Source organism: Mytilus trossulus, chromosome 4 (assembly GCF_036588685.1).
Source record: "Mytilus trossulus isolate FHL-02 chromosome 4, PNRI_Mtr1.1.1.hap1, whole genome shotgun sequence".
In the NCBI taxonomy this organism is placed as follows: domain Eukaryota; kingdom Metazoa; phylum Mollusca; class Bivalvia; order Mytilida; family Mytilidae; genus Mytilus; species Mytilus trossulus.
In genome coordinates this window covers 32,898,099-32,923,683 of record NC_086376.1, presented here as the reverse complement: position 1 = coordinate 32,923,683, position 25,585 = coordinate 32,898,099, and the positions used below count along the sequence as shown (strand labels likewise).

Below are 25,585 nucleotides of genomic sequence, written 5' to 3'. Positions count from 1 at the left end.
ACAACATATTTTATTAGGGACAGTCAGCAGTTTTGATCAATGGTCTCATAAGTAATCATACCACATATTTTATAAGAGACTGGCAGCAGTTTTAGTAAGTGGTCTCATAAGTAATCATGCAAAATATTTTATAAGCGACAGGCAGAAGATTTGGTTAATGGTCTCATAAGTAATCCTACCACATATTTGATTAGGGACAGGCAGCAGTTTTGATCAATGGTCTCATAAGTAATCATACCACATATTTTATAAGAGACTGGCAGCAGTTTTAGTAAGTGGTCTCATAAGTAATCATGCAAAATATTTTATAAGCGACAGGCAGAAGATTTGGTTAATGGTCTCATAAGTAATCCTACCACATATTTGATTAGGGACAGGCAGCAGTTTTGATCAATGGTCTCATAAGTATTCATACCACATATTTTATAAGCGACTGGCAGCAGTTTTAGTAAGTGGTCTCACAAGTAATCCTTCCACATATTTTATAAGCAACAGGCAGCAGTTTTGGTTAATGGTCTCATAAGTAATCATACCACATATTTTATAAGTGACAGGCAGCAGTTTTGGTTAATGGTCTCATAAGTAATCATACAACATATTTTATTAGGGACAGTCAGCAGTTTTGATCAATGGTCTCATAAGTAATCATACCACATATTTTATAAGAGACTGGCAGCAGTTTTAGTAAGTGGTCTCATAAGTAATCATGCAAAATATTTTATAAGCGACAGGCAGAAGATTTGGTTAATGGTCTCATAAGTAATCCTACCACATATTTGATTAGGGACAGGCAGCAGTTTTGATCAATGGTCTCATAAGTATTCATACCACATATTTTATAAGCGACTGGCAGCAGTTTTAGTAAGTGGTCTCATAAGTAATCATGCAAAATATTTTATAAGCGACAGGCAGCAGTTTTGGTTAATAGTATCATAAGTAATCATACCACATGTTTTATAAGCGACAGGCAGCAGTTTTGGTTAATGGTCTCATAAGTAATCATACAACATATTTTATAAGCAACAGGCATGAGTTTTGGTTCATGGTCTCAAAAGGGATCATACCACACATTTTATTAAGGACAGCCAGCAGTTTTGGTTAATGGTCTCATAAGTAATCAGACCACATATTTTAGTAGCGACAGGCAGGAGTTTTGGTTCATGGTCTCATGAGGGATCATACCACACATTTTATTAAGGACAGCCAGCAGTTTTGGTTAATGGTCTCATAAGTAATCAGACCACATATTTTAGTAGGGACAAGCAGCAGTTTTAGCTTGTGATCTCATAAGGGATCATAGAAAACTATTAACCTGATAGAAATTTACATATTTGTAACTTCTTCCCTGTGATAAACTCATTTAATGATTATCTTATAGAAGACAATATCATCTTCAACGGCCTTGCAATAAAAATATTTTTATCTTAGTGATAATGAGTGGTGACATTTTTACCTAGGGATAGTATTTTAATGGAAAAAAACTGAATATTAATAACATATAAGTAGAAACAAGTTTTCCCTAAGGGATACAGCTATTACAAAATATTATTAGAAAGTTGATAATGCGCTGTCAGCATGTTAATCTTAATCAACTATTTTTAATGAACTAAAGACTATGTCTGCTTATAGAATCTGTGGGTTCTTTTTCATTTCACTATTGTCTTAAAAAAAATCAATATCATATTACCTTAGGTGTTTGTGTTGGAGAATTGCCATTCTGATGATTAAGATGTAGATAATGTTTAACATGCTTTTGACTTAAATCATCCTTTAACATTTTAGCTAGTGAGAAAATGGTGTCCCGCATATGCATTGCAGTTTTCTCTTGCCAGCTTAAAATGTTTTTTAATTCTTAGTCACGGTCATCTTAAGGAGGTCACAATTTTAGATGATGCTTTTTATTAAAGACAAATAGTTGTTTTTCTTGAACTGTTATACATTTTGTCAATCTACATCTATTATTGCCTTATATAAGTATGGGTGTTTGCTCATTGTTGAAGGCTATACTGAGTGCCATAGTTGTATACATCATCCTCCTTTGATATCTGTGATTAGCGGTCTCATAAGTAGTCATACCCCATATTTTGATAGTGACAAACAGCAGTATAAACATAATTTCTTTTCCAGTGGAAACACATTCAATTGCAAATATAAGAGAAGATGTGGTATAATTGCCAATGAGACAACACTCCAGAAGAGACCAAATGACACAGAAATTAATAACTATAGCTCACTGTATGGCCTTTTACAATGACCAAATGCCATACCGCGTAGTCAGCTATAAAAGGCCCAAAATGACAAATGTAAAACAATTCAAATGAGAAAACTAACTCTCTATCTCCTTTGATATTTATGGATTTGTTATTCTGATAATTATTTTATAGGAAACTCTTTGAACTTCTTTTAAATTTCCTTATTATATACCAATGTTTTTTTAATCTTTTATAGGAGATAATGATGGACCATGCTTTAAGAACAATATCTTATATAGCAGATATAGGGGACATATTAGTTATAATGGCAAGACGGAGAATATTGTCAAGTCCTGGAGATGATTCTTTACGCAAGAAAAAACAAGCCAAAATTTTGTGTCATGTTTTTGAATCAGATGAGGTATGAATTTTTTAATGAACATTAAAATTATCACTTTCAGACACTGATCATTCTCAAGGATATGTCCTTTTCACTGAGCCAGCTAATACATCATCATTCACATTATTCTGATTAGGCAGAGTTCTTAATTTATGCCATATATGGTCAAGTACATCATCATTCATATTATTCTGATTAGGCAGAGCTATATATGGTCAAGTCGTATACTGAAGATGTGTAAATTTGCAGATACATGTAGTGTAAAATACCATCAATCATTTATGAAAAGATGTTTTCATCCCCCATATCAAGTAAAATTGTATGTATATAAGCTTTGCAAAAGCAAGAGCTGTACAAAGAGTTTGATATTCAAACTCTAGAAGTTTTTTAATTGATGACCAAGGTCGTAACACATAAAGATAGAAATGGAAATGTCAGAAACTGATAGATTTTTTTTTATTTTTACAATCTGCAATAAATGATGAGAGCTGGACATAAAATAAAGTGTTAGTCAGATAATCTGAATCATAACAAAATATTTTTTTTATTGTTACATTAATTGTGGGCTAATTAATAGATATCATAATAATGTTTATCTCTTTTCTGTATCACAAAAGATACAAATGACAAGTGAACTGTACAAAAGAAACATTTTATCAATAAAAAATATCGACTGGACATTCTTGGTAGACATAAATGAAAAATTAATGACTACAAATTATTGATAAAGCTATAATTGTGTTGACTTGTTATTAACTAACACCAGATTCATTGATTTGTAATTAGCTTCACACTCTAAATGCTAAGGTGATGCAGATTGATGCTAAAACACTCAGATGATGCAGAATGATGTTAAAACATTTAGATGATGCAGATTGATGATGAAATAATACCTGATTGGTCAATTGGTCTTAATATAAGTATTCTGATTGGTCAGTAGTTATTTGACTTCTATAATCATCAGATGATCACGGTCTAATACTGCAGATTAGTCTAGGATCATAAATCATCTTTGAAATGAAGGGTCATTGTAAAATATCAAATCTAGTACTCTTCAGTTATTCTCATGTGCTTTTTATCTATCCTATTGAAAGGGTCTAGTGAGCTATTCTCATTACTTGGAGTCTATTTTCCGACATTGTTGTCCATTTAGTTTTACAAAAATCTCATCTTCTGAATCTACTCAGCCAATGTGAAAAAAGTGTTAAATTTGCCAGTCTACTCCTTATATGATATATAAAAAGAAGGGGTTCAGCTAGCAAAATATTTATAAACTTAACTTGGAAACTGACTCCTTTTAATGTTCAACTATGATTTTTATGCCATATAGTTTTACCCTTGTCTGTAATTCCGTTATTCCGTCATTCCACAACAAACCATTATACAGAGTTTTTTTCTAAACGCCTTCAGATATTTGGCTGATTTTTGTCGAGCCTTCGACTTTAGTCGAAAAAGCGAGACTAAGCGATCCTACATTCCGTCGGCGTCGTCGGCGGCGTCAACAAATATTCACTCTGTGGTTAAAGTTTTTGAAATTTTAATAACTTTCTTAAACCATACTGGATTTCTACCAAACTTTGACAGAAGCTTGTTTATGATCATAAGATAGTATCCAGAAGTAAATTTTGTAAAAATAAAATTCCATTTTTTCTGTATTTTACTATAAATGGACTTAGTTTTTTCTGCGGGGAAACAAAACATTCACTCTGTGGTTAAAGTTTTTAGAATTTTAATAACTTTCTCCAACTATCCTGGGTTTGTACCAAACTTGGACAGAAGCTTGTTTATGATCATAATATAGTATCCAGAAGTAAATTTTGTAAATAAATAAATCCATTTTTTCCGTATTTTACTATAAATGGACTTAGTTTTTCTGCGGGGAACCATTACATTCACTCTGTGGTTAAAGTTTTTAAAATTTTAATAACTTTCTTAAACTATCCTGGGTTTGTACCAAACTTGGACAGAAGTTTATTTATGATCAAAAGATTGTATCCAGATTCCAGAAGTAAAGTTTGTAAAAAGATTACACTGATTTTTCTGTAATTTACTTTTAAATGGACTTAGATTTTCTTACAATCATAAAATAGTAACAAGAGGAATATTTTTATTGAATTTTTTCCTCATTGTTGTTGAGCCTGCGATTTACAGCAAAAATAGGCGAGACACTGGGTTCCGCGGAACCCTTACAAATTTTTTATATTTGAGTTAACCATGGTGAGTTACAGATCAAGTTTTTACCTTATTTATGGGCTTTGATAAATTGTTGAAAAGCACAGTTATACAGACTTTTTTTCTAAACCCTTTCAGATATTGGGATGATTTTTGGTATGTGAGCAAACCATGATGAGTTACAGATCAAGTTTAAGTTTCGTTTAGCTCCACTAATTTTTTGTCGAGCCTGCAACTTTTGTTGCAGAAAGCTTGACATAGGGATAGTGATCCGGCGGCGTTAGCTAACTTCTTAAAAGCTTTATATTTTAGAAGATAGAAGACCTGTATGCTTCATACTTTGTATATAGATGCCTCATGTTAGGAACTTTCCGTCAGTCACTTGTCCAATGTCCTTGACCTTATTTTCATGGTTCAGTGACTACTTGAAAAAAAAGTTAACATTTTTTGTAATGTTAATTTCTCTCTTATTATAAGTAATTGGTATGTGTGTACCTTGCAAGGTCCTCATGCCTCTCAGGCAGTTTTCACTTGACCTCGACCTCATTTCATGGATCAGTGAACAAGGTTAAGTTTTGGTGGTCAAGTCCATATCTCAGATACTATAAGCAATAGGTCTAGTAAATTCGGTGTATGGAAGGACTGTAACATGTACATGTTCAACTGGCAGGTGTTATTTGACCTTGACCTCATTTCATGGTTCAGTGGTTATAGTTAAGTTTTTGTGTTTTGGTCTCTTTTTTCTTATACTTTATGCAATAGGTCTACTATATTTGGTGTATGGAATGATTGTAAGGTGTACATGTCTAACTGACAGGTGTCATCTGACCTTGACCTCATTTTCATGGTTCAATGGTCAAAGTTAAGTTTTTGAGTTTTGGTCTATTTTTCTAATACTTTATGCATTAGGTCAACTATATTTGGTGTATGGAAATATTTTATGATCTATAGGTCTGTTAAGCAGGTTTTATTTGACCTTGACCTCATTTTCACGATCCATTGCTAAGTGTTAAGTGTTTGTGTTTTGGTCTGTTTTTCTTAATTTACAAGCAATAAGTCAATTATATTTGTTGTATTGAAGAATTGTTAGTTGTATATGACTGCCTGGCATGGTTCATCTGACCGTGACCTCATTTTCATGGTTCATTGATGAATGTTTCATTTTCTTGGTTAGTGTAGAGTTTATGTGACAGTTGTAATAAAGCTTTATATTTAGGTCTATTAACATAATATCAATGATTAGTAAACTAGGCGAGACATTTCAGCGTGTGCACTCTTGTTCTAAAAATTAAGGGTTTACAACTTTGAAAGTTGTTGAAAATCACAGTTATACAGACTTTTTTTTAATTTGCCTCCAGATTTTAAGCTGATTTTTGATATGTGAGACTTATTAATACCATCATGTTTGTGTCCACATGTGTTATTGAAATTGCAGATTTTTTAACTTCTTGAGACGGTACCATTCCTGTGGCTTTGACACATCTAGTTTTTTATAGAGCCTGTCTTAGATGCATTTATCTTTTGCTAAATGGTTTGAAAAAAAGAAACACATGAACTTTGAACCCCATTGTTTCACTGGCCTTTTGGTAATTAAGTTTACATGAATGATTCGTTTTTGAAATACAGTTTTCATCATCTATAAACATATAGCCTCCTCTTCTTAATTTTTTATCCACATTAGGTTAACCCAGACTATGTAATAAGGACTATTTTGAAAATTATAATTGCTCCTTCCCCAAAATGTCATTCTTGATGGATCTCTAGGGGGCAGATGTTTTGATGTTTCCATCTTCAGTGTAAGAAAATTGGATGAGAAATATATGCATGGCCTTGGAAGTAATGTAAGGAGTATAGTCTTCCCCTGTCTGTCAGATTGTTCCCCAATTTGATACATTACAGCAATATCTGTTCTTTGGAATGAGAGTTGATTGTTCATTGACATTTGGCTGGTCAGTACATGGAGTGGTATAATAGATGATTGTAGTGACAGATAATTTAAGGTTTACGTGATAGATATATATTGACATTTTGTGATAAATACAGGTTGTGAAAACAGCTCTCAACAAAGTGAAAGCAACAATAGCCAGTATATAACAGTACGGTAGATGTCAATTAGCCTGATATGAAACATGACTCACCACAAATCACTTTTTTGTCTCCTTAACCAAAAAGTACAAACTGATGGAAACTCTTGCTTTTGGATTATTTTTATTGTTCATATTCTGAGTGTTTCACTAATTTGAAGACTCTATTAATTATGGCTTAAGTTTTTGGTCAAATTAGGGAAACACTCAGAATATGCACAATAAAAACAAAATAACCAAAGAGGCGATACATATCTCTGTGATTACAGTTTTTAATGCCAAATTATAGTTTTTACCCCAATTACACGGTCCACTGAACAAGTGGGCATCCATGCACTATGAGGACAGAATTCCTTATGACCTTTTACACTTTGTCTTCTTAGAATCTCAGTTTAAGGTTAGAAGCCTCAGTAACTTGTAACAATTAGACGTAATAATATTTCACCATCAACTGTCACCCTTCCTATAATGTCATTCTACTAAGGATGAACTATTACACTTTACTCACTTAGGAACAAGCTTTATAAATTAACTTGTGTAACATTTATTAATACTAAGGATGAACTATTACACTTTACTCACCTAGGAACGAACTTTATAAATTAAGTGTAATATTTATTAATCAGTGACACTCTCTCTTCCCATAGCGATCATAGGACATGTCAAAACTGTGATACATAGACAGCTGCAGTATGATTTAGCAGACACATCTTACAAAATCGCATATTTTTATTTATGTCAATAATAATCTGATGAGAATGAATTATGAAATTCAATAAAACTGGATGGACGATTATATGACAAAGTTTTAGTTAATTGGACTTGTCCTCCAATAGTTAGCAGTGCTGTAACAATGTTAATTATATTTCCTTATTAGAACATTCTCAGAGGGGACTAAAATGCCAGTTCCAATTACAGACAATGTCATTCATGTAATTGTTTGCCACATCATAGAAATTATGTAGAACACAACTATGTTAGTTAAAATATTCACAGAAATCCTAAGTAATTTTATCAAGCAAAACATTTTGAAGAACCTATTTTAAAGGTGCGACATATGAGTGTGACAACAGTTTATTTGATGGCATAATTATCATGAATTCTGAAAGCTGTTATTGCAGTGTTGAGCAGCAATGATGGAAAATTTTTGTTAACCAAAATAGTTTTTTGTCGAGCCTGCAACTTTTGTTGCAGAACGCCCGACATAGGGATAGTGTTCTGGCGGCGGCTACGGCGGCGGCGGTGTTAGCTCACTTCTTAAAAGCTTTATATTTTAGAAGGTAGAAGACCTGGATGCTTCATACTTTGTATATAGATGCTTTATGTTACAAACTTTCCGTCAGTCACATGTCCAATGTCCTTGACCTCATTTTCATGGTTCAGTGACTACTTGAAAAAAAAGTTAAGATTTTTTTGTAATGTTAAATTCTCTCTTATTATAAGTAATTGGATAACTATATTTGGTATGTGCGTACCTTGCAAGGTCCTCATGCCCGTCAGACAGTTTTCACTTGACCTCGACCTCATTTCATGGATCAGTGAACAAGGTTAAGTTTTGGTGGTTAAGTCCATATCTCAGATACTATAAGCAATAGGCCTAGTATATTTGGTGTATGGAAGGACTGTAAGGTGTACATGTCCAACTGGCAGGTGTCATCTGACCTTGACCTCATTTTTATGGTTCAGTGGTTATAGTTAAGTTTTTGTGCTTTGGTCTGTTTTTCTTATACTATATGCAATAGGTCTACTATTTTTGGTGTATGGAATGATTGTTAGGTGTACATGTCTAGCTGACAGGTTTCATCTGACCTTGACCTCATTTTCATGGTTCAGTGGTCAAAGTTAAATTTTTGAGTTTTGGTCTATTTTTCTAATACTTTATGCATTAGGTCAACTATATTTAGTGTATGGAAATGATTTATGAACTATTTGTCTGTTACGCAGGTTTTATTTGACCTTGACCTCATTTTCACAGCTTATTGTTCAGTGTTAAGTTCTTGTGTTTTGGTCTGTTTTTCTGAATTTATAAGCAATAAGTCAACTATATTTTTTGTATTGAAGAATTGTTAGCTGTACATTTCAGCCTGGCATGGTTCATCTGACCTTGACCTCATTTTCATGGTTCATTGATCAATGTTTTGTTTTCTTTTTTAATGTTGAGTTTATGTGAGAGTTGTAATAAAGCTTTATATTTGGTCTATCAACATATTTTTATATCTATGATAAGTAAAGAAGGCGAGACATTTCAGCGGGTGCACTCTTGTGATTTTTTGTTGCTCTGCCTACAATAGTGTTACCAGTGGCTGCCTTTGGTACGTTTGTCACATTTCAGGATATTAATAGGTTGGCAAAACATTCAGTTTAGATCTACCAATGGATCTGTAAATCATATTTTAAATAAAAAGACATGGTAAAGCTGTGAAATTTAAAAAACACTATTAAATAATTGGTGCTTCTGACATTGTTTTTCAATTTTATATAAAACCATTTTTTTCCGACAGAATGTGGACATCAAGATCAACCAGACTTGTAGTTATTTACACTAATATTGTATATATATAAAATCTGAAATAAAGGAAAATTGTCATTAAATGGATTAACATTTTACAAAATACATTGACATTTAGGTTGTGCAAGCAACATCCCTCAAAGCAAAAGTCAGGAACTCATTAAAAAATATATTACTTGAAACAAAATAGCTTAACTCAAACGTTTTAGCTGATCGTTAATCAGATATATAGATAGTACCACATATAACATATAGAGGATTCATATGTACTGGATAAGGAAATTAACTACTTGTACATGTACTTATAAATGCGATTTTTATTAAGAAAAATAGTTTTAATGCAAATATTTTTCATTATGATAAGGTCAAAGAATAATTAACAACTTCAAATCAAATAATACATACAGTTTGACTTCCATATTTGATAATTTTATACACCTTCTCTTCAGAGTTTGGAATATCTACTATTGTATTCTATATCTTGATTCTTGACTGCTTTGAAACAGTATTGACTTCTATTTTGATTCCTTGTATTTGATTAATTCTTACATGTGATAAAAAGAATAAATTTTCAAGCCATATACAGACTGCACGTCCCTCATGAATTTTTGCGTTTGATTTTATTGTAATGGTAATTTTTGTTTTTCATGCCTGTGACCACAAGCCTATTAAAATCCTTGACAAGTTTTAATGAATTTTCAGAATTAAGTATTCCTTAGCTCTCGTCTTTAGATATAACTTTTAAGTTGCCTGTAATTAATGAGTTCATTTCTGTATATATATTAGAAGCTGGTATTTACGGAATGGCGGAGAAAGCTGATCAACAAATAGTTTATTCTGAAAATTCATTAAAGCTTGACAAGGACCTTTATCAATGTTGTCGTAAGCATCTGTGGTGTTCAAGGATATATTTTAATATAAAAAAAAGTCATATGTCATTTCTAAGACACTTGATAAATTGGCCTATCTTATAATATCTGAGGACTCTTGCTTTATAAACTTAGCATTATGTGTTATTTATAGCCGCAATAAGGGTTTGATTTGACTTTAGTTCAGACTTCTGTAAATGTCTATTTTAAAGTTGAGGTTATACTAACTATAATTACGAATTTTAGAATTGATGACATCACAATAAATGTAGTTCCGACATCAGGGAAAAGCTACCTCAATGTGTTATCTGAACAAAAACATTTGATTTTAGTCAATTTCAAATTGATTGTACTTGGAGTGAAAGCACATACCAAGTAAATCATTTACAAAGCCACCTGTCTATGTATTTGATGGTTATTTTCCAATCATTGATATGTGTTATAATATGGGACTTTGTCTCCTTTATCGTAGAAAAATCATGTTATCCTTCACCTGCCAAATTAATGTTTGGAAAACTTTACAGTAAAAACTTTGTACAAACATGTACTCAACATTTATTATGATACAAGTTTTAATTCATAGTAAGGACATTTACACATATTTACTATTATTAATGGTTATCTTTAAAGCTTTTCTGTTTTACAATAATTTCATAAGTACTGTTTTGATTTGACTATATGGTTTTACATAGCAGTCTAAAAGGAGAATGGTTTTGAAGTAGTCATTTATGTGGCCCTTTATAGCTTGCTTTTCAGTGTGAGCCAAGGCTCTGTGTTGAAGGCTGTACTTTGAACTTTAATAGTTTACATTTTATACATTGTGACTAGGTTGGAGAGTTGTTTCATTCACACTCATACCACATCTCCTTATATCTATCAAGTATGCAATCAATGACATCCGCTGAAATCATGATTATCTAATGAAGATATATTTGTATATTAGTAGATAATTATAATAAAAACATATGTCTTAGACATGTTTTGTCCAGATCTTTTATATAAAGCCTTTTTATAATGAATGATACATACAGAGTTGGTCTAGCTGGCAGACTTATTGTAACTCATACACCAAGAATGAAAAAATGGATTATTCTGAAAGAAGACGGAACATCAAAAGCATTTCATATATGAAAAAATCATTTGCCATGTTGACAGAATTTTACCAAATACTCTTTCAAACTTTTATATTAGTAATCATATATTTTTACTTGACTGAATTTGATTTTGACTTACAAAGCAATTATGGCAGTTTTTATATGACTGCAAAAATCGTATATTGGTATGACGTTGGCGTCGACTTCGTCCGAAGACACATTGTTTTTCGCACTATAACTCTAGTTTAAGTAACTAGAAATCTATGAAATTTAAACACAAGGTTAATGACCACAAACAAAATTTCGAATCAATTTTGGGAGTTTTGGTCTCAACAGTTTAGGAATTAGGGGCCAAAAAAGGACCCATGTAAGCATTTTTCTTGGGTTTAGCACAATAATTTAATAAGTATAAGTAAACAGAAATCTATCAAATTTCTCAAAAGGTTTATGACCATAAAAGGAAGGTTGGGATTGATTTTGGGAGTCTTGGTCCCAACAGTTTAGGAATTAGGGGCCCAAAGGGTCCAAAATTAAACTTTGTTCGATTTCTTCAAAAATTGAATAATTGGGGTTCTTTGAAATGCCGAATCTAACTGTGTATGTAGATTCTTAATTTTTGGTCCTGTTTTCAAATTGGTCTACATTAAGGTCCAAAGGGTCCAAAATTAAACTTAGTTTGATTTTAACAAAAAATGAATTCTTGTGGTTCTTTGATATGCTGAATCTAAACATATACTTTTCTTTTTGATAATGGGCCCAGTTTACAAGTTGGTCCAAAAAGGGGTCCAAAATTAAACTTTTTTTGTTTGATTACAACAAAAATTGATATCCTTCGGGTTTTTTGATCTGCTGAATCTAAACATGTATTTAGATTTTTGATTATAGGCCCAGTTTTCAAATTGGTTCAAATCGGGGTCTAAAATTAAACTTTTGTTTGATTTCAACAAAAATTGAATATATGGGGTTCTTTGATTTATGCTGAATCTAACCATGTAATTAGATTTTTGATATTTAGGCCCAGTTATCAAATTGGTCCACATTGAGGTCTAAAGGGTCTAAAATTGAACATTATTTGATTTCATAAAAAAATGAATTCTTTGGGTTCTTTGATATGCTTAACCTAACCATGTATTTAGATTTTGGATATTGGACCATAATAGGTAAATGTCCAATTTAAAATTTTTAAGTTTTTAAGTTTAAGTTCTTAGACCACATTCATTCTGTGTCAGAAACCTATGTTGTGTCAACTATTTACTCACAATCCAAATTCAGAATTGTATCAAGCTTGCATGTTGTGTCCATACTTGCCCCAACTGTTCAGGGTTTGAACTCTGCCGTCGTATAAAGCTGTGCCCTTCAGAGCATATGGTTTAGCGTTTTACATCACTTCATTTTTGGTGTTGGTAATTTAGAGTTGTATTCATTTCCTTCTCCGTAATGTTTATTTCCGTTACTGTAAAATATTAATCTCATCATTGGCTTCATATTAGAAAAGATGATTTGATTATAGCTTCTGGTATGTTGTTTTCTCATAAATGTGTCATACAAACAATGAAATAATCAATTTTATAACAGGATTAACTTAAAAACTTGTTTTAATTTCCCAACTTGCATTGATTTTTTCATTACCTGTGTGTCTCGTTAAAAAATATTCCCAGATAGATAATTGTCTACACCAACTGTCCAATTATACGTGACAGTTACCAAAATGACTTTTGTCAGGAAAAATCCCAAACCTTAATTATGATTGTGATTTTTGCATCAAGTAGATAAGTACCAGTTTATCTGTTTCATTTACCGAAAGGAATTGAATTTATTCTGTGCATCAATACCGTTTGTAACTAATGATAAATCAAGCAAATAAACCACACAAGGTTACTTTTAAACAACAAGTTTGGAAGATCATTTCCTTTCATTATATTGCTGATTGCACTAGTTTCTAACGTAACATTTACGAAAAAATAAAAATAAAAACTTAACAAGAAAAAAAAAAGTCAGGTGAAAATTAGTTGTTGAAAATTTATTGCTAAAGAAAGAATTTACTTAGTTCAGAAGAAAATTGATACTTAAATATCAATTCTTAATTGAATATTTTGCTAAGTTGGAAAGCCATGCGTGTTTAGCATTGGCTAGTTCATTAATCATACTAGGCTTACATTATTATTGAATAGTTCCTGAGAAATTAGCATGTTTGTAACTAGTCTGTTGTAAAATAAAAATGTTTGAAATTAATTTTGTATGTCAGTGAACTCGGCTTGATACCAACGGAGAAAATTTCTTAGTGCCGCATAGGATTATTCCACTTTTAAATAATTAATGATCGGCTTTGATTGGACAATAGGATTAGTAACTGTTGAAGTGGACTTGGTTAATTTATAGTTATATATTAATATGTATGCCTTTCAAAGATACTCACAAGAAAAGATATGACTTATGTATTTATATTATATTTTGAAGAAGATAACAATTCAGAATTTTCATATTGAAAATGATGATAAAATTTTCACAAATTGAGAGGAAAAAAACATTTGTAAACATGGACTGTGTTCAGTTATTTTAGAGGTCTGCATGATGTGTTTGAACATTTCTTAAAAATGTCAGTTAAAGTTAGCGAAATAATTAATTCATTAGAACAGTTACTGTAAAAGAAAAATTAGATATTTAAAAGGAATAAAAATGTTTACTATTGGAGGGTATTTTCGAATGCCAAATTATCAAACCACTAAATATGAACCTGTGGAACTTATTTTGGAAACACAGAAAGAGGTAAGACATTTGATTATTATAAAACACATTTATTTATGTCTCTAAAGTGTTAAAAGAGTTTATATTTTTATTTGAAAGCTTTTAAAATATTGTTTAATGGAAAATAAATTTCACTATGAGTTTTTAGTTTTTTTACAATATTTTCTTTGTTTTAAAATCAAGGTTTTTATAAACTACAGTTGTTGATTTATGAAATTTGGATCATGAGGGCTATATATTTTTAGGTGAAATATTCTAATGCCTTTTTGGACCCATCACTTATATACTTACAGTGTGTCTTCCTGTGTGTGTTTACCTGTGTATTTTCATACTTTATTTTTACCTTTTTAACATTTTTTTATTCAAGTGTCACTGATGAGTCTTTTGTAGTCGAAGCGCAGTCTGGCTCATATATAAAATTTCAATCCTAGTATCTATGATGAGTTTATTTATCTATTCTAAAACCCATTATTGACTTATTTTTTAAATAACTTTAACTTGAATTTTTACACTTTTATTTTTTGCTTCTGAAACTTTTTGTTACATTTTTTGTATTCCTAGTTTTTATTTGGTCTAGGCTTGACACATTTGTGAAGGTAAGACTAAGTCTTATTTTTTCCAGCAATGGTGGTGTCAACAATTGTTAAAGTTTCAGATTAGTTTGCCCTGTTCCCTCTGTCAAGGTCTACTGAAATTGGACCATTTATTTAGTTAAAATGTTTTTAAAACTTGTGAGACGGTCAATTGAAGTGAAACCACTATTGGTACATGTATGTCAATGATATTTCGTATACTGTTGTATCCATGGCACATATAGAGTAGAATCTGCTTTCCATTCCAGTGCACCTAAGATCACCCCTGTCTTAGTGGGGTTTGTGTTGCAGTCTTTATAAGTCTCATCAATTAAAATTTCATATTTTTTCATAACCCAGAAAAACTGCAGTTCAATATTAACAAAAAAGAATTTTTTTTGGTATTTGCTAGTCTGTGAATTTATTCAAAACACTTAAGACTCAGGGTGACTTATAGTTAAGCAAATTGTTAAGATTCCAGTGGCTTCCATTTGAGAGTGTTGATTTCTTGAACACTTGATGTCTTTGGATTATTTTTGTTGTTGGTTGTTGTCTAATAGATCACCTTTTTGTTTATATGTAAAACACAACATTTTATACAGTACATGGAATAAACAGTGTCAGAGCATTGTATGATCATGGTATTATTTTGAATAATGAAAAGTTGTTTTTTTTCTTTTCTTTTTTAGCTCACCTGGCCCGAAGGGCCAAGTGAGCTTTTCTCATCACTTGGCGTCCGGCGTCCGTCGTCCGTCGTCGTCCGTCGTCGTCCGTCGTCCGTCGTCGTCGTCGTCCGTCGTCGTTAACTTTTACAAAAATCTTCTCCTCTGAAACTACTGGGCCAAATCAAACCAAACTTGGCCACAATCATCATTGGGGTATCTAGTTTAAAAAATGTGTGGCGTGACCCGGTCAACCAACCAAGATGGCCGCCACGGCTAAAAATAGAACATAGGGGTAAAATGCAGTTTTTGGCTTATAACTCAAAAACCAAAGCATTTAGAGCAAATCTGACATGGGGTAAAAATGTTTATCAGGTCAAGATCTATCTGCCCTGAAATTTTCAGATGAATCGGTCAATCGGTTGTTGGGTTGCTGCCCCTGAATTGGTAATTTTGGAGAAATTTTGCTGTTTTTGGTTATTATCTTGAATATTATTATAGTTAGAGATAAACTGTAAACAGCAATAATGTTCAGCAAAGTAAGATCTACAAATAAGTCAACATGACCAAAATGGTCAGTTGACCCGTTTAGGAGTTATTGCCCTTTATAGTCAATTTTTAACCATTTTTCGTTAATTAAAGTAATCTTTTACAAAAATCTTCTCCTCTGAAACTACTTGGCCAAATTAATCCAAACTTGGCCACAATCATCTTTGGGGTATCTAGTTTAAAAAATGTGTGGCGTGACCTGGTCAACCAACCAAGATGGCCGCCACGGCTAAAAATAGAACAAAGGGGTAAAATGCAGTTTTTGGCTTATAACTCAAAAACCAAAGCATTTTGAGGAAATCTGACATGGGATAAAAATGTTTATCAGGTCAAGATCTATCTGCCTTAAAATTTTCAGATGAATCGGTCAATCGGTTGTTGGGTTGCTGCCCCTGAATTGGTAATTTTGAGGAAATTTGCTGTTTTTGGTTATTATCTTGAATATTATTATAGATAGAGATAAACTGTAAACAGCAATAATGTTCAGCAAAGTAAGATCTACAAATAAGTCAACATGACCAAAATGGTCAGTTGACCCGTTTAGGAGTTATTGCCCTTTATAGTCAATTTTTAACCATTTTTCGTAAATTAAAGTAATCTTTTACAAAAATCTTCTCCTCTGAAACTACTTGGCCAAATTAATCCAAACTTGGCCACAATCATCTTTGGGGTATCTAGTTTAAAAAATGTGTGGCGTGACCTGGTCAACCAACCAAGATGGCCGCCACCGCTAAAAATAGAACATAGGGGTAAAATGCAGTTTTTGGCTTATAACTCAAAAACCAAAGCATTTAGAGCAAATCTGACATGGGATAAAAATGTTTATCAGGTCAAGAACTATCTGCCCTGAAATTTTCAGATGAATCGGTCAATCGGTTGTTGGGTTGCTGCCCCTGAATTGGTAATTTTGAGGAAGTTTTGCTGTTTTTGGTTATTATCTTGAATATTATTATAGATAGAGATAAATTGTAAACAGCAATAATGTTCAGCAAAGTAAGATCTACAAATAAGTCAACATGACCAAAATGGTCAGTTGACCCCTTTAGGAGTTATTGCCCTTTATAGTCAATCTTTAACCATTTTTCGTAAATCTAAGTAATCTTTTACAAAATCTCCACTGAAACTACTAGGCCACAATCATCTTTGGGGTATCTAGTTTGAAAAATGTGTCCGATGACCTGGCCATTCAACCAAGATGGCCGCCACGGCTAAAAAAAGAACATAGGGGTAAAATGCAGTTTTTTGCTTATAACTATAAAACCAAAGCATCTAGAGCAAATCTGACAAGAAGTTAAATTTTTAATCAAGTCAATATCTATCTGCCCTGAATTTTTCAGATGAATTGGACAACTGGTTGTTGGGTTTCTGCCCTCCAATTGGTAATTTTTAAAGAAATTTTGCCGTTTTTGGTTATCTTGAATACTATTATAGATAGCGATAAACTGTAAACAGCAATAATGTTCAGCAAAGTAAGATCTACAAATAAGTCAACATGACCTAAATGGTCAATTGACCCCTTAAGGAGTTATTGCCCTTTATAGTCAATTTTTAACAATTTTCATTAATTTGGTAAATTTATGTAAATTTTTACCAAATATAGTTCTCTGTTACTAATGGGCAAAGTTCATGATAGATATAATTGTAAGAAGCAAAATCGTTCAGTAAAGTAAGAACTTCAAACACATCACCATCACCAAAATACAATTTTGTCATGAATCCATTTGTGTCCTTTGTTTAATATGCACATAGACCAAGGTGAGCGACACAGGCTCTTTAGAGCCTCTAGTTCTTTTTTCCCAACCAGAATACAAAATTAAAGATCAATCAAATGCTAGAAAACAAAATATCTGATGGATTTTTAAAAAACACCATATTAATACAAAAAGCCATTTATTTAGAATTACAAACTACCTACAGATAATACCAGTTAGTAAATATTGTCAAAGCCATAGGTATACAATGGTGATGAAATATAATGTGTTTTTCTCATATGTTTCTATTGATAAAATTAATGAAATGAAATTGAACTCAGCTGTTTCTATAATCCTCTCTGTATTAGAGATTCTGTGTAGAAATGATCAAAATAAGCAAGCTTAATCTCTAAATGATATTTTCTAATAAGATTTGGATTATTAGAGCTCGGAAATTAGATGTGGATTGTAAAAATTAGGTATTAGCTAGCTTAAAAAAAAACAAATTAAGAAAAAAAATGGTAAATCAGAATATTGTAATGTTTTCTGTAGTGACAGTTACATTTGGAATCTTTTTTTTCTTTTTTACACTTTAAATGACAAATAAATCTGGAAATTTTTAAAAACTAGTTAAAACATGCATTGCACTACTCAAAAAAATATTGTTGATAGTATTCAAATATATTAGAGCAACTTCAAAAAACTAATCTTTGTCTTAATTAAAGTTGACAAAATGTCTTTCAATTCAGTGGTGGATCACAAAATTTTCATAGGTGGGTGCCCACTGTCTGCCTAAGAGGGGCCTGCTCCTGTCATGCTTCAGTGATTCCCTATATAATCAACCAAATTAATACTGGTGGCTAAAGTGAGTATGTGCCTTCAATTGTTAATATATATTAGAAAAATAAGGGTTGCCATTCAGTTAGGAGATTTAAAAAACATTCAGTATTAAGGGTCCAAAAACAGTCTAAAAAGAGCATTTTTCTTTAAAAAAAAAAGATTCCAAAGAAAAATTGGGGTCACAATTCGTTTTCTACTTCTTTGTATATAGCCAGAAACCTATAATGTGCCAGATATTTAATTAAAATTCAAACTCAGACCTGTTTCAAGCTTGAATAGTGTGTCCATTTTTGCCCCAACTGTTCAGGGTTTGAGATCTACGGTCGTATCCAGCTGTGCTTGGCGAAGCAGTTTATTTTTAGAGGAGTGGGATATTGATGATCAATGTTGTCTGTTGTACTTTCCAATATTTTTGTTGATTCCAGTTATGCCTTTTATGTACTTTGTAGTATTAATTCTTCCTGAATACATAAATACTAAATTTCTGAATTGCTAAATAAAAGAAACAAAAAACATGATAAACAATGGCATCAACTGATGAAATTCCTGAATTGTTAAGGCTCATATAGACATGGTGACTTAAAAGATTTATACTTTTGTTATATATATGAAAATACATCTCTAATCACACTATAAAGATGTATCCATATTGTAAATACTATAATAAATAAATTAACAATACCAAATTACTATTGCAAATAATTTATCAGCAAATAAAACAGTAAAATAACTTGATAATTTAAAAAGCCCTGATGCCCCTCAGGGCCTCGTTTTTTTCACTTTTGACTTATGGTAATGTCCTATGGCAGATTCATTCATTGTCACAGTGTATAACCTAACTTTCTGAAAATTGTTTAACAAGAATTGAAAATCAATTTGATTAAAGAGTAAATCTTATTTTGCTTGATCTAAGGTTGTTCCCAATAATTTGATTCATGTGTTTATTTCTGTTCAAAGATTCCAAGTTTTTGTATTGCCTTGACAGTGTCAAAAACAAGACTTAAATATATGGAACACCATTACTGCCTTATATTGATGATCAGCATTATATGCAGTGGTCACAACATTATATGCAGTGGTCAGAACATTATATGCAGTTGTCATACCATTATATGCAGTGCTCCCAATATTATATGCAGTTGTCACACCATTATATGCAGTGCTCACACCATTATATGCAGTTGTCACACCATTATATGCAGTGCTCACATCGTTATATGCAGTTGTCACACCATTATATGCAGTGGTCAGAACATTATATGCAGTACTAACACCATTATATGCAGTGGTCACACCATTATATGCAGTTGTCACACCATTATATGCAGTGGTCACACCATTATATGCAGTTGTCTTACCATTATGTGCAGTTGTCACACCATTATATGCAGTGTTCACACCATTATATGCAGTGCTCGCAACATAATATGCAGTGCTCGCAACATTATATGCAGTTGTCACACCATTATATGCAGTGCTCACAATATTATATGCAGTGCTCATACCATTATATGCAGTGCTCACAACGTTATATGAAGTGCTCACAACATTATATGCAGTTGTCAAAACATTAAATGCAGTTGTCATACCATTATATGCAGTGCTCACAATATTATATGCAGTTGTCACACCATTATATGCAGTGCTCACATCGTTATATGCAGTTGTCACACCATTATATGCAGTGGTCAGAACATTATATGCAGTACTAACACCATTATATGCAGTGGTCACACCATTATATGCAGTTGTCACACCATTATATGCAGTGGTCACACCATTATATGCAGTTGTCTTACCATTATGTGCAGTTGTCACACCATTATATTCAGTGTTCACACCATTATATGCAGTGCTCGCAACCTTATATGCAGTGCTCGCAACATTATATGCAGTTGTCACACCATTATATGCAGTGGTCACACCATTATATGCAGTTGTCTTACCATTATGTGCAGTTGTCACACCATTATATGAAGTGCTCACAACATTATATGCAGTTGTCAAAACATTAAATGCAGTTGTCATACCATTATATGCAGTGCTCACAATATTATATGCAGTTGTCACACCATTATATGCAGTGCTCACACCATTATATGCAGTTGTCACACCATTATATGCAGTGCTCACATCGTTATATGCAGTTGTCACACCATTATATGCAGTGGTCAGAACATTATATGCAGTACTAACACCATTATATGCAGTGGTCACACCATTATATGCAGTTGTCACACCATTATATGCAGTGGTCACACCATTATATGCAGTTGTCTTACCATTATGTGCAGTTGTCACACCATTATATGCAGTGTTCACACCATTATATGCAGTGCTCGCAACATTATATGCAGTGCTCGCAACATTATATGCAGTTGTCACACCATTATATGCAGTGCTCACAATATTATATGCAGTGCTCACACCATTATATGCAGTGCTCACACCATTATATGAAGTGCTCACAACATTATATGCAGGTGTCAAAACATTAAATGCAGTTGTCACACCATTATATACAGTGCTCACAACATTATATGCAGTGGTCACAACATTTTATGCAGTACTAACAACATTATATGCAGTGGTCACAACATTATATGCAGTGCTCACACCATTATATGCAGTGCTCACAACAATATATGAAGTGCTCACACCATTATATGTAGTTGTCACACCATTATATGCAGTGAGCACAACATTATATGCAAAGCTCACAACAATATATGAAGTGTTCACAACATTATATGAAGTGCTCACAACATTATACGAAGTGGTCAAATGAGATTTGGTATGCAGTTGTATTAGCATTGGCACATCTTATTTCCATGAGATTATTTGACCTTGCCTGCTCAGTCTTGGTCAATTGACTTTGAAAGTTTTACTTAGTTTACATGTATTAGTTTGTGATAAGGTCTGTTTAAAGGGGGCTACTAGAGGTCAATGATAAATGGTATGTTAGATGCAAAAGCATTGGCACATCTCATTTCAATGTTTAACCTCCTTCACATAAGGCAAACAAAAATATATGTCTGTTTCCTGTTTCCCAATCGACCCTGACTCAAACCCCCCGACCCTAGATCTTTTTATTCAAATCTGGAAAAAGTCGTTTCCGGTCTGGGAAAAAATCGCTTCCCAAATAATCAAAATGGCTGCTCCCAGCACAAATGTGAAATTGTCGGCACTGGGAGGATTATTCAATTAAAGCTTCTTTAAAGGGATTAAATCATTTTGGGGTTCAGGACCCTAACCAAACATGACATTTAACCGACTGCAAATCTGACAAGGAGTGCAAAAAAAAAAAAAAAACTGATTTATTTGTCTTGGCAGCAGAAAACAGACATATATTTTTGTTTGGCCTTACTATATGAATTCTGATTTATTTGATCATAGGTAATTAAGTCAAAATTATAATTTAATTTGATCATAGTCAAAACATAATATCAATTGATATAACTAATTAAATTGTAGAAGGAAAAATTATGTCAAGGGAGAAAAGCATTTTTTTTTTACAGTAAATTGCAGCAGAATTATGCAATCTATGATAAAAACTAATTAAAAACAACAAAATGCCAGTCTTGATTATTGAATATTACCTGACAAATTTGCAGGGATATTACTAAATTTTACCTCATAAATCATTGATTGGTTGTTCATTTCGATCAATTTTATTATTTTGAAGTTTTCCTGAATAGTACATTTCACAGAGCTGTCAATATTTTATCAGATCATGAAAAGCATATGGTTTTCCATAATTGAAAATTGATGTTTTGTGTGAGAAACACATTTACAGCTGAGATTACCTTTGATGTGATAACTTCAGGTGTATATTCATCTTTTGATTTTTACTCTGAAAATAGAGAAGGCTTTATAAGCTTACAGGCAAATGTCTGGAAAGATTATCTTATACTTGTATATATATATTACAACTAAAATCTTAAAGGGGGTGGGTGTTCCTTTTGATGTTTTATTGTATTAATTACAGTGGGGAATGGAATTTATAATGACTGCTTATTAGTCTGACCAGCTTACCTCCAAATGAACATTTGAATAAAAATTCTTTGAAGCTGTTTATTTATATAGCTGGCCACTAAAATGATATTTGTAGATTCCAATTTAACTTTTCCATGAGATAAATTTGTATCCCTAGTCTGAAATATCAATCAGTACACCTCCAATAAGTTAAGTATAGAATGTCATAAACAGGACTGAAAAAAGCATGAGAAAATAAGTATTGACATTTTTATCAAATTGTTCAGTAATTTTACTTAATCTTTTAAAGCTAAGATTTTTTGCTGTTTTTCTGTCTTACTTAATATCATAGAAGGCTAAAACCATATAATGTACATAAAATTCTCCTTTAAGAGCATTTTGTATAGATCTTGACTTACTAATCATGTTTGACTGTGTACAGTATCATTGTATTCATTATAGTTTTAAAGATAATAGGCAAAAGTGCTTAATCTTTATTGAAGGGCAATAAATCCTATTAGAGAAGTTTTAGCATTTCAGTCATATGACATTTTTGTAGATCTTTAACTGCTGATCAACTTTACTATTAAAATTTCTGTCTTTTTTTCTGTAATGGTTTTCATAATATTAGACAAAATGTGTAAGTTTATTACACAATAACTATAATAAACATGTAAAGGATTGATTTAGCATTTCAGTCAAATTGGTATTTTGTAGATTTTTTTTAGTGGTAATCATTTCTGCTGTTTACAGTTTATTTTATATGTCTATACATGTATCAATTATAGTTTTCAAGATTATAGACAAACATAGTATAATTGGTTGAAATTAGCAATTAAGGACAATTGCTTCTATATAGAGTCATCTGATAAGTTTGGTTTAAAGGGGAAATGTGCAGATTTGACAATCTTAAAGGAACTCTTGCTACAATATATATAAAAAATCTAAAGTAAGATTTTTATTGTTCAATCATTAATGAAAGTGAAATAGTGAAATAATAATTCTTTTTGTCCAGCCTTTGACTTAAGTCAAAAAGCGAGACTAAGCGATCCTACATTCCGTCGGAGGCGGCGTCGGCATCCACAAATATTCACTCTGTGGTTAAAGTTTTTGAAAATTTAATAACTTTCTTAAACTATTCTGGATTTCTACCAAACTTGGACAGAAGCTTGTTTATGATCATAAGATAGTATCTAGAAGTAAATTTTGTAAAAAGATAACTCCATTTTTTCTGTATTTTACTTTTAAATGGACTTAGATTTTCTTCCAGTTAACATTACATACAGTCTGCAGTTAAAGTTTTTTCAAAACATTTATTAGATTCATTAACTATCCTAGATTTTTGCCAAACTTGGACAGAAGCTTCTTACAATCATAAGATAGTATCAAGAGGAATATTTTTATTGATTTTTTTACTCATTTTTGTTGAGCCTGCGATTTACAAAAAAAGGATGCGAGACACTGGGTTCTGTGGAACCCTCACAAATTTTTTGGCACTCAATATTATTAAATTTTATCAAATTAAGCTAAGAAACATTGATTATAATTATTCAGTTGCAAGTGAACAAATCGACCTCATTGAATTCATATCCATGTGAACTTTAATTTAATCCCTTAGCTAGAGATGGATAATGCATGAATTATGGGTGTTAGGTAATTTAAAGGAAAAGAATGTCAACATTGAAAGTGAAACAAAGGTACACAAGAAACCACGAAAATTGGTATCCAACAATTAATAATGAAGTCAAAAATGCTTATAAAAATCTAGTACAGTTCTCTCCCCTTACAATAGTGGATATTTTTCTAGAGATAATTCATACAGGAAATGGTTCTTTCTTGAAGTATACAGAGTAAGGTCATGTCTGGCTATAAATGTCTTTGTTTCAATGATTTTGTTTAAAATACAATGAAGATCAAAGAAACTTTTTAGCCGTATTACAGAGATTTGCTACAAAAAAGTTTCCGCATTGAAATAATCAATGTTGACAACCTTACATCCGACACTTATTCAATATAAGATGCAATTGACTTTGGTTTATTATTGTCTTTGGGTTTTTTGTTCTTTAACAAATTAAGTTAGGACTTATACTGCACAAAGTTTGTCTTTAGGGTTTTTGTTCTTTAACAAATTAAGTTAGGACTTATACTGCACAAAGTTTGTCTTTAGGGTTTTTGTTCTTTAACAAATTAAGTTAGGACTTATACTGCACAAAGTTTAAGAAAATAATCAGAGGAGAAAACACTTCTCGCCATGATCACCACAATCAGCAGCTTAATCCATCATGTATTGTGTGCCGACATGTTAGACGTGGTAGGAAACACTCAGGTTTTGTACTGAAATTCAATATGAATACGACCGTTGGGCATTCGGTTAATTCTTTGCACTGAAACAGAATATTAAAGATCTTAATATGAGACAGTTTTCTTGAGAAAATCACATTTTGCACAGAAATGTATTCATTAAAGCCATTGGTCATAGGCTAATATATATTGCACCAAGACATAAATGATAAAGAAGGGAATAACTCTGACAAGTACAGTTTATACTTTAATTGAACTGAAAAAATAGATTCAATGACCGAAATTACTTCACCAAAAGTGTTTTTTTTGTGTTAAAGACTTTTATATCAGTTAATGGAAATCATAAAAATTAGACTGGTATATACAGTTGAATTATTGAAGTTGAAGTTTGATCGACTTGATACGTAGTACACATGTTCAGTATGATGTGATCTTTCTAATGTTAATGAGGATGCCTCGGTGGCCAAGTGGTCTATGTAGTTCTACATCTGTAATAACTAGCCAGTCAACACTATGGTTGTGAGTTTAAACCCTGCTTGTCCAAGTGCACTCTATTCAAATCTTAATTGACTAGGATTGTCATTACTTCTATCGAGGGTCACGGTTTTCAAGGCATTCTGGCTTCCTCCACTAATAAATTAGGGCTGCAATGAAATAGCCCAAAAGTGGCACTTAAAAGTGGTGCTAAAACACCCACAATCAATCAATCTAATGTTAATACATGTACCAAAAAAAAAGTTTTGAACCAATTTTAAGGTCCACTTTTTATAGAATATGATAGCACTGATTGGGCATCCTTGTACTATAGACACATTCTGGTTTCCTATTGTATGGAAAAATGTAGATAAAAAGAAAATTGAAATAGCAGCAATAATCAGCAAGACGAGATCTTCTCATTTATAGTTAACTCTTATAAAGAGTTATTGCCCT

General features: G+C 32.1%; 1 protein-coding gene across 9 annotated transcripts in view; it reads left to right on the top strand.

Moving 5' to 3' along the window:
* Positions 1-25,585, top strand: part of LOC134715144 (amyloid-beta A4 precursor protein-binding family A member 1-like) — a 78,265-nt gene that overhangs the window by 28,137 nt on the left and 24,543 nt on the right. For all 9 annotated transcript variants that reach the window (XM_063577097.1, XM_063577096.1, XM_063577095.1 and 6 more), the window contains one exon: positions 2,449-2,613. In XM_063577097.1, the coding sequence (XP_063433167.1) occupies positions 2,449-2,613 (165 nt within the window). The remainder of the gene's footprint in view (positions 1-2,448; positions 2,614-25,585) is intronic.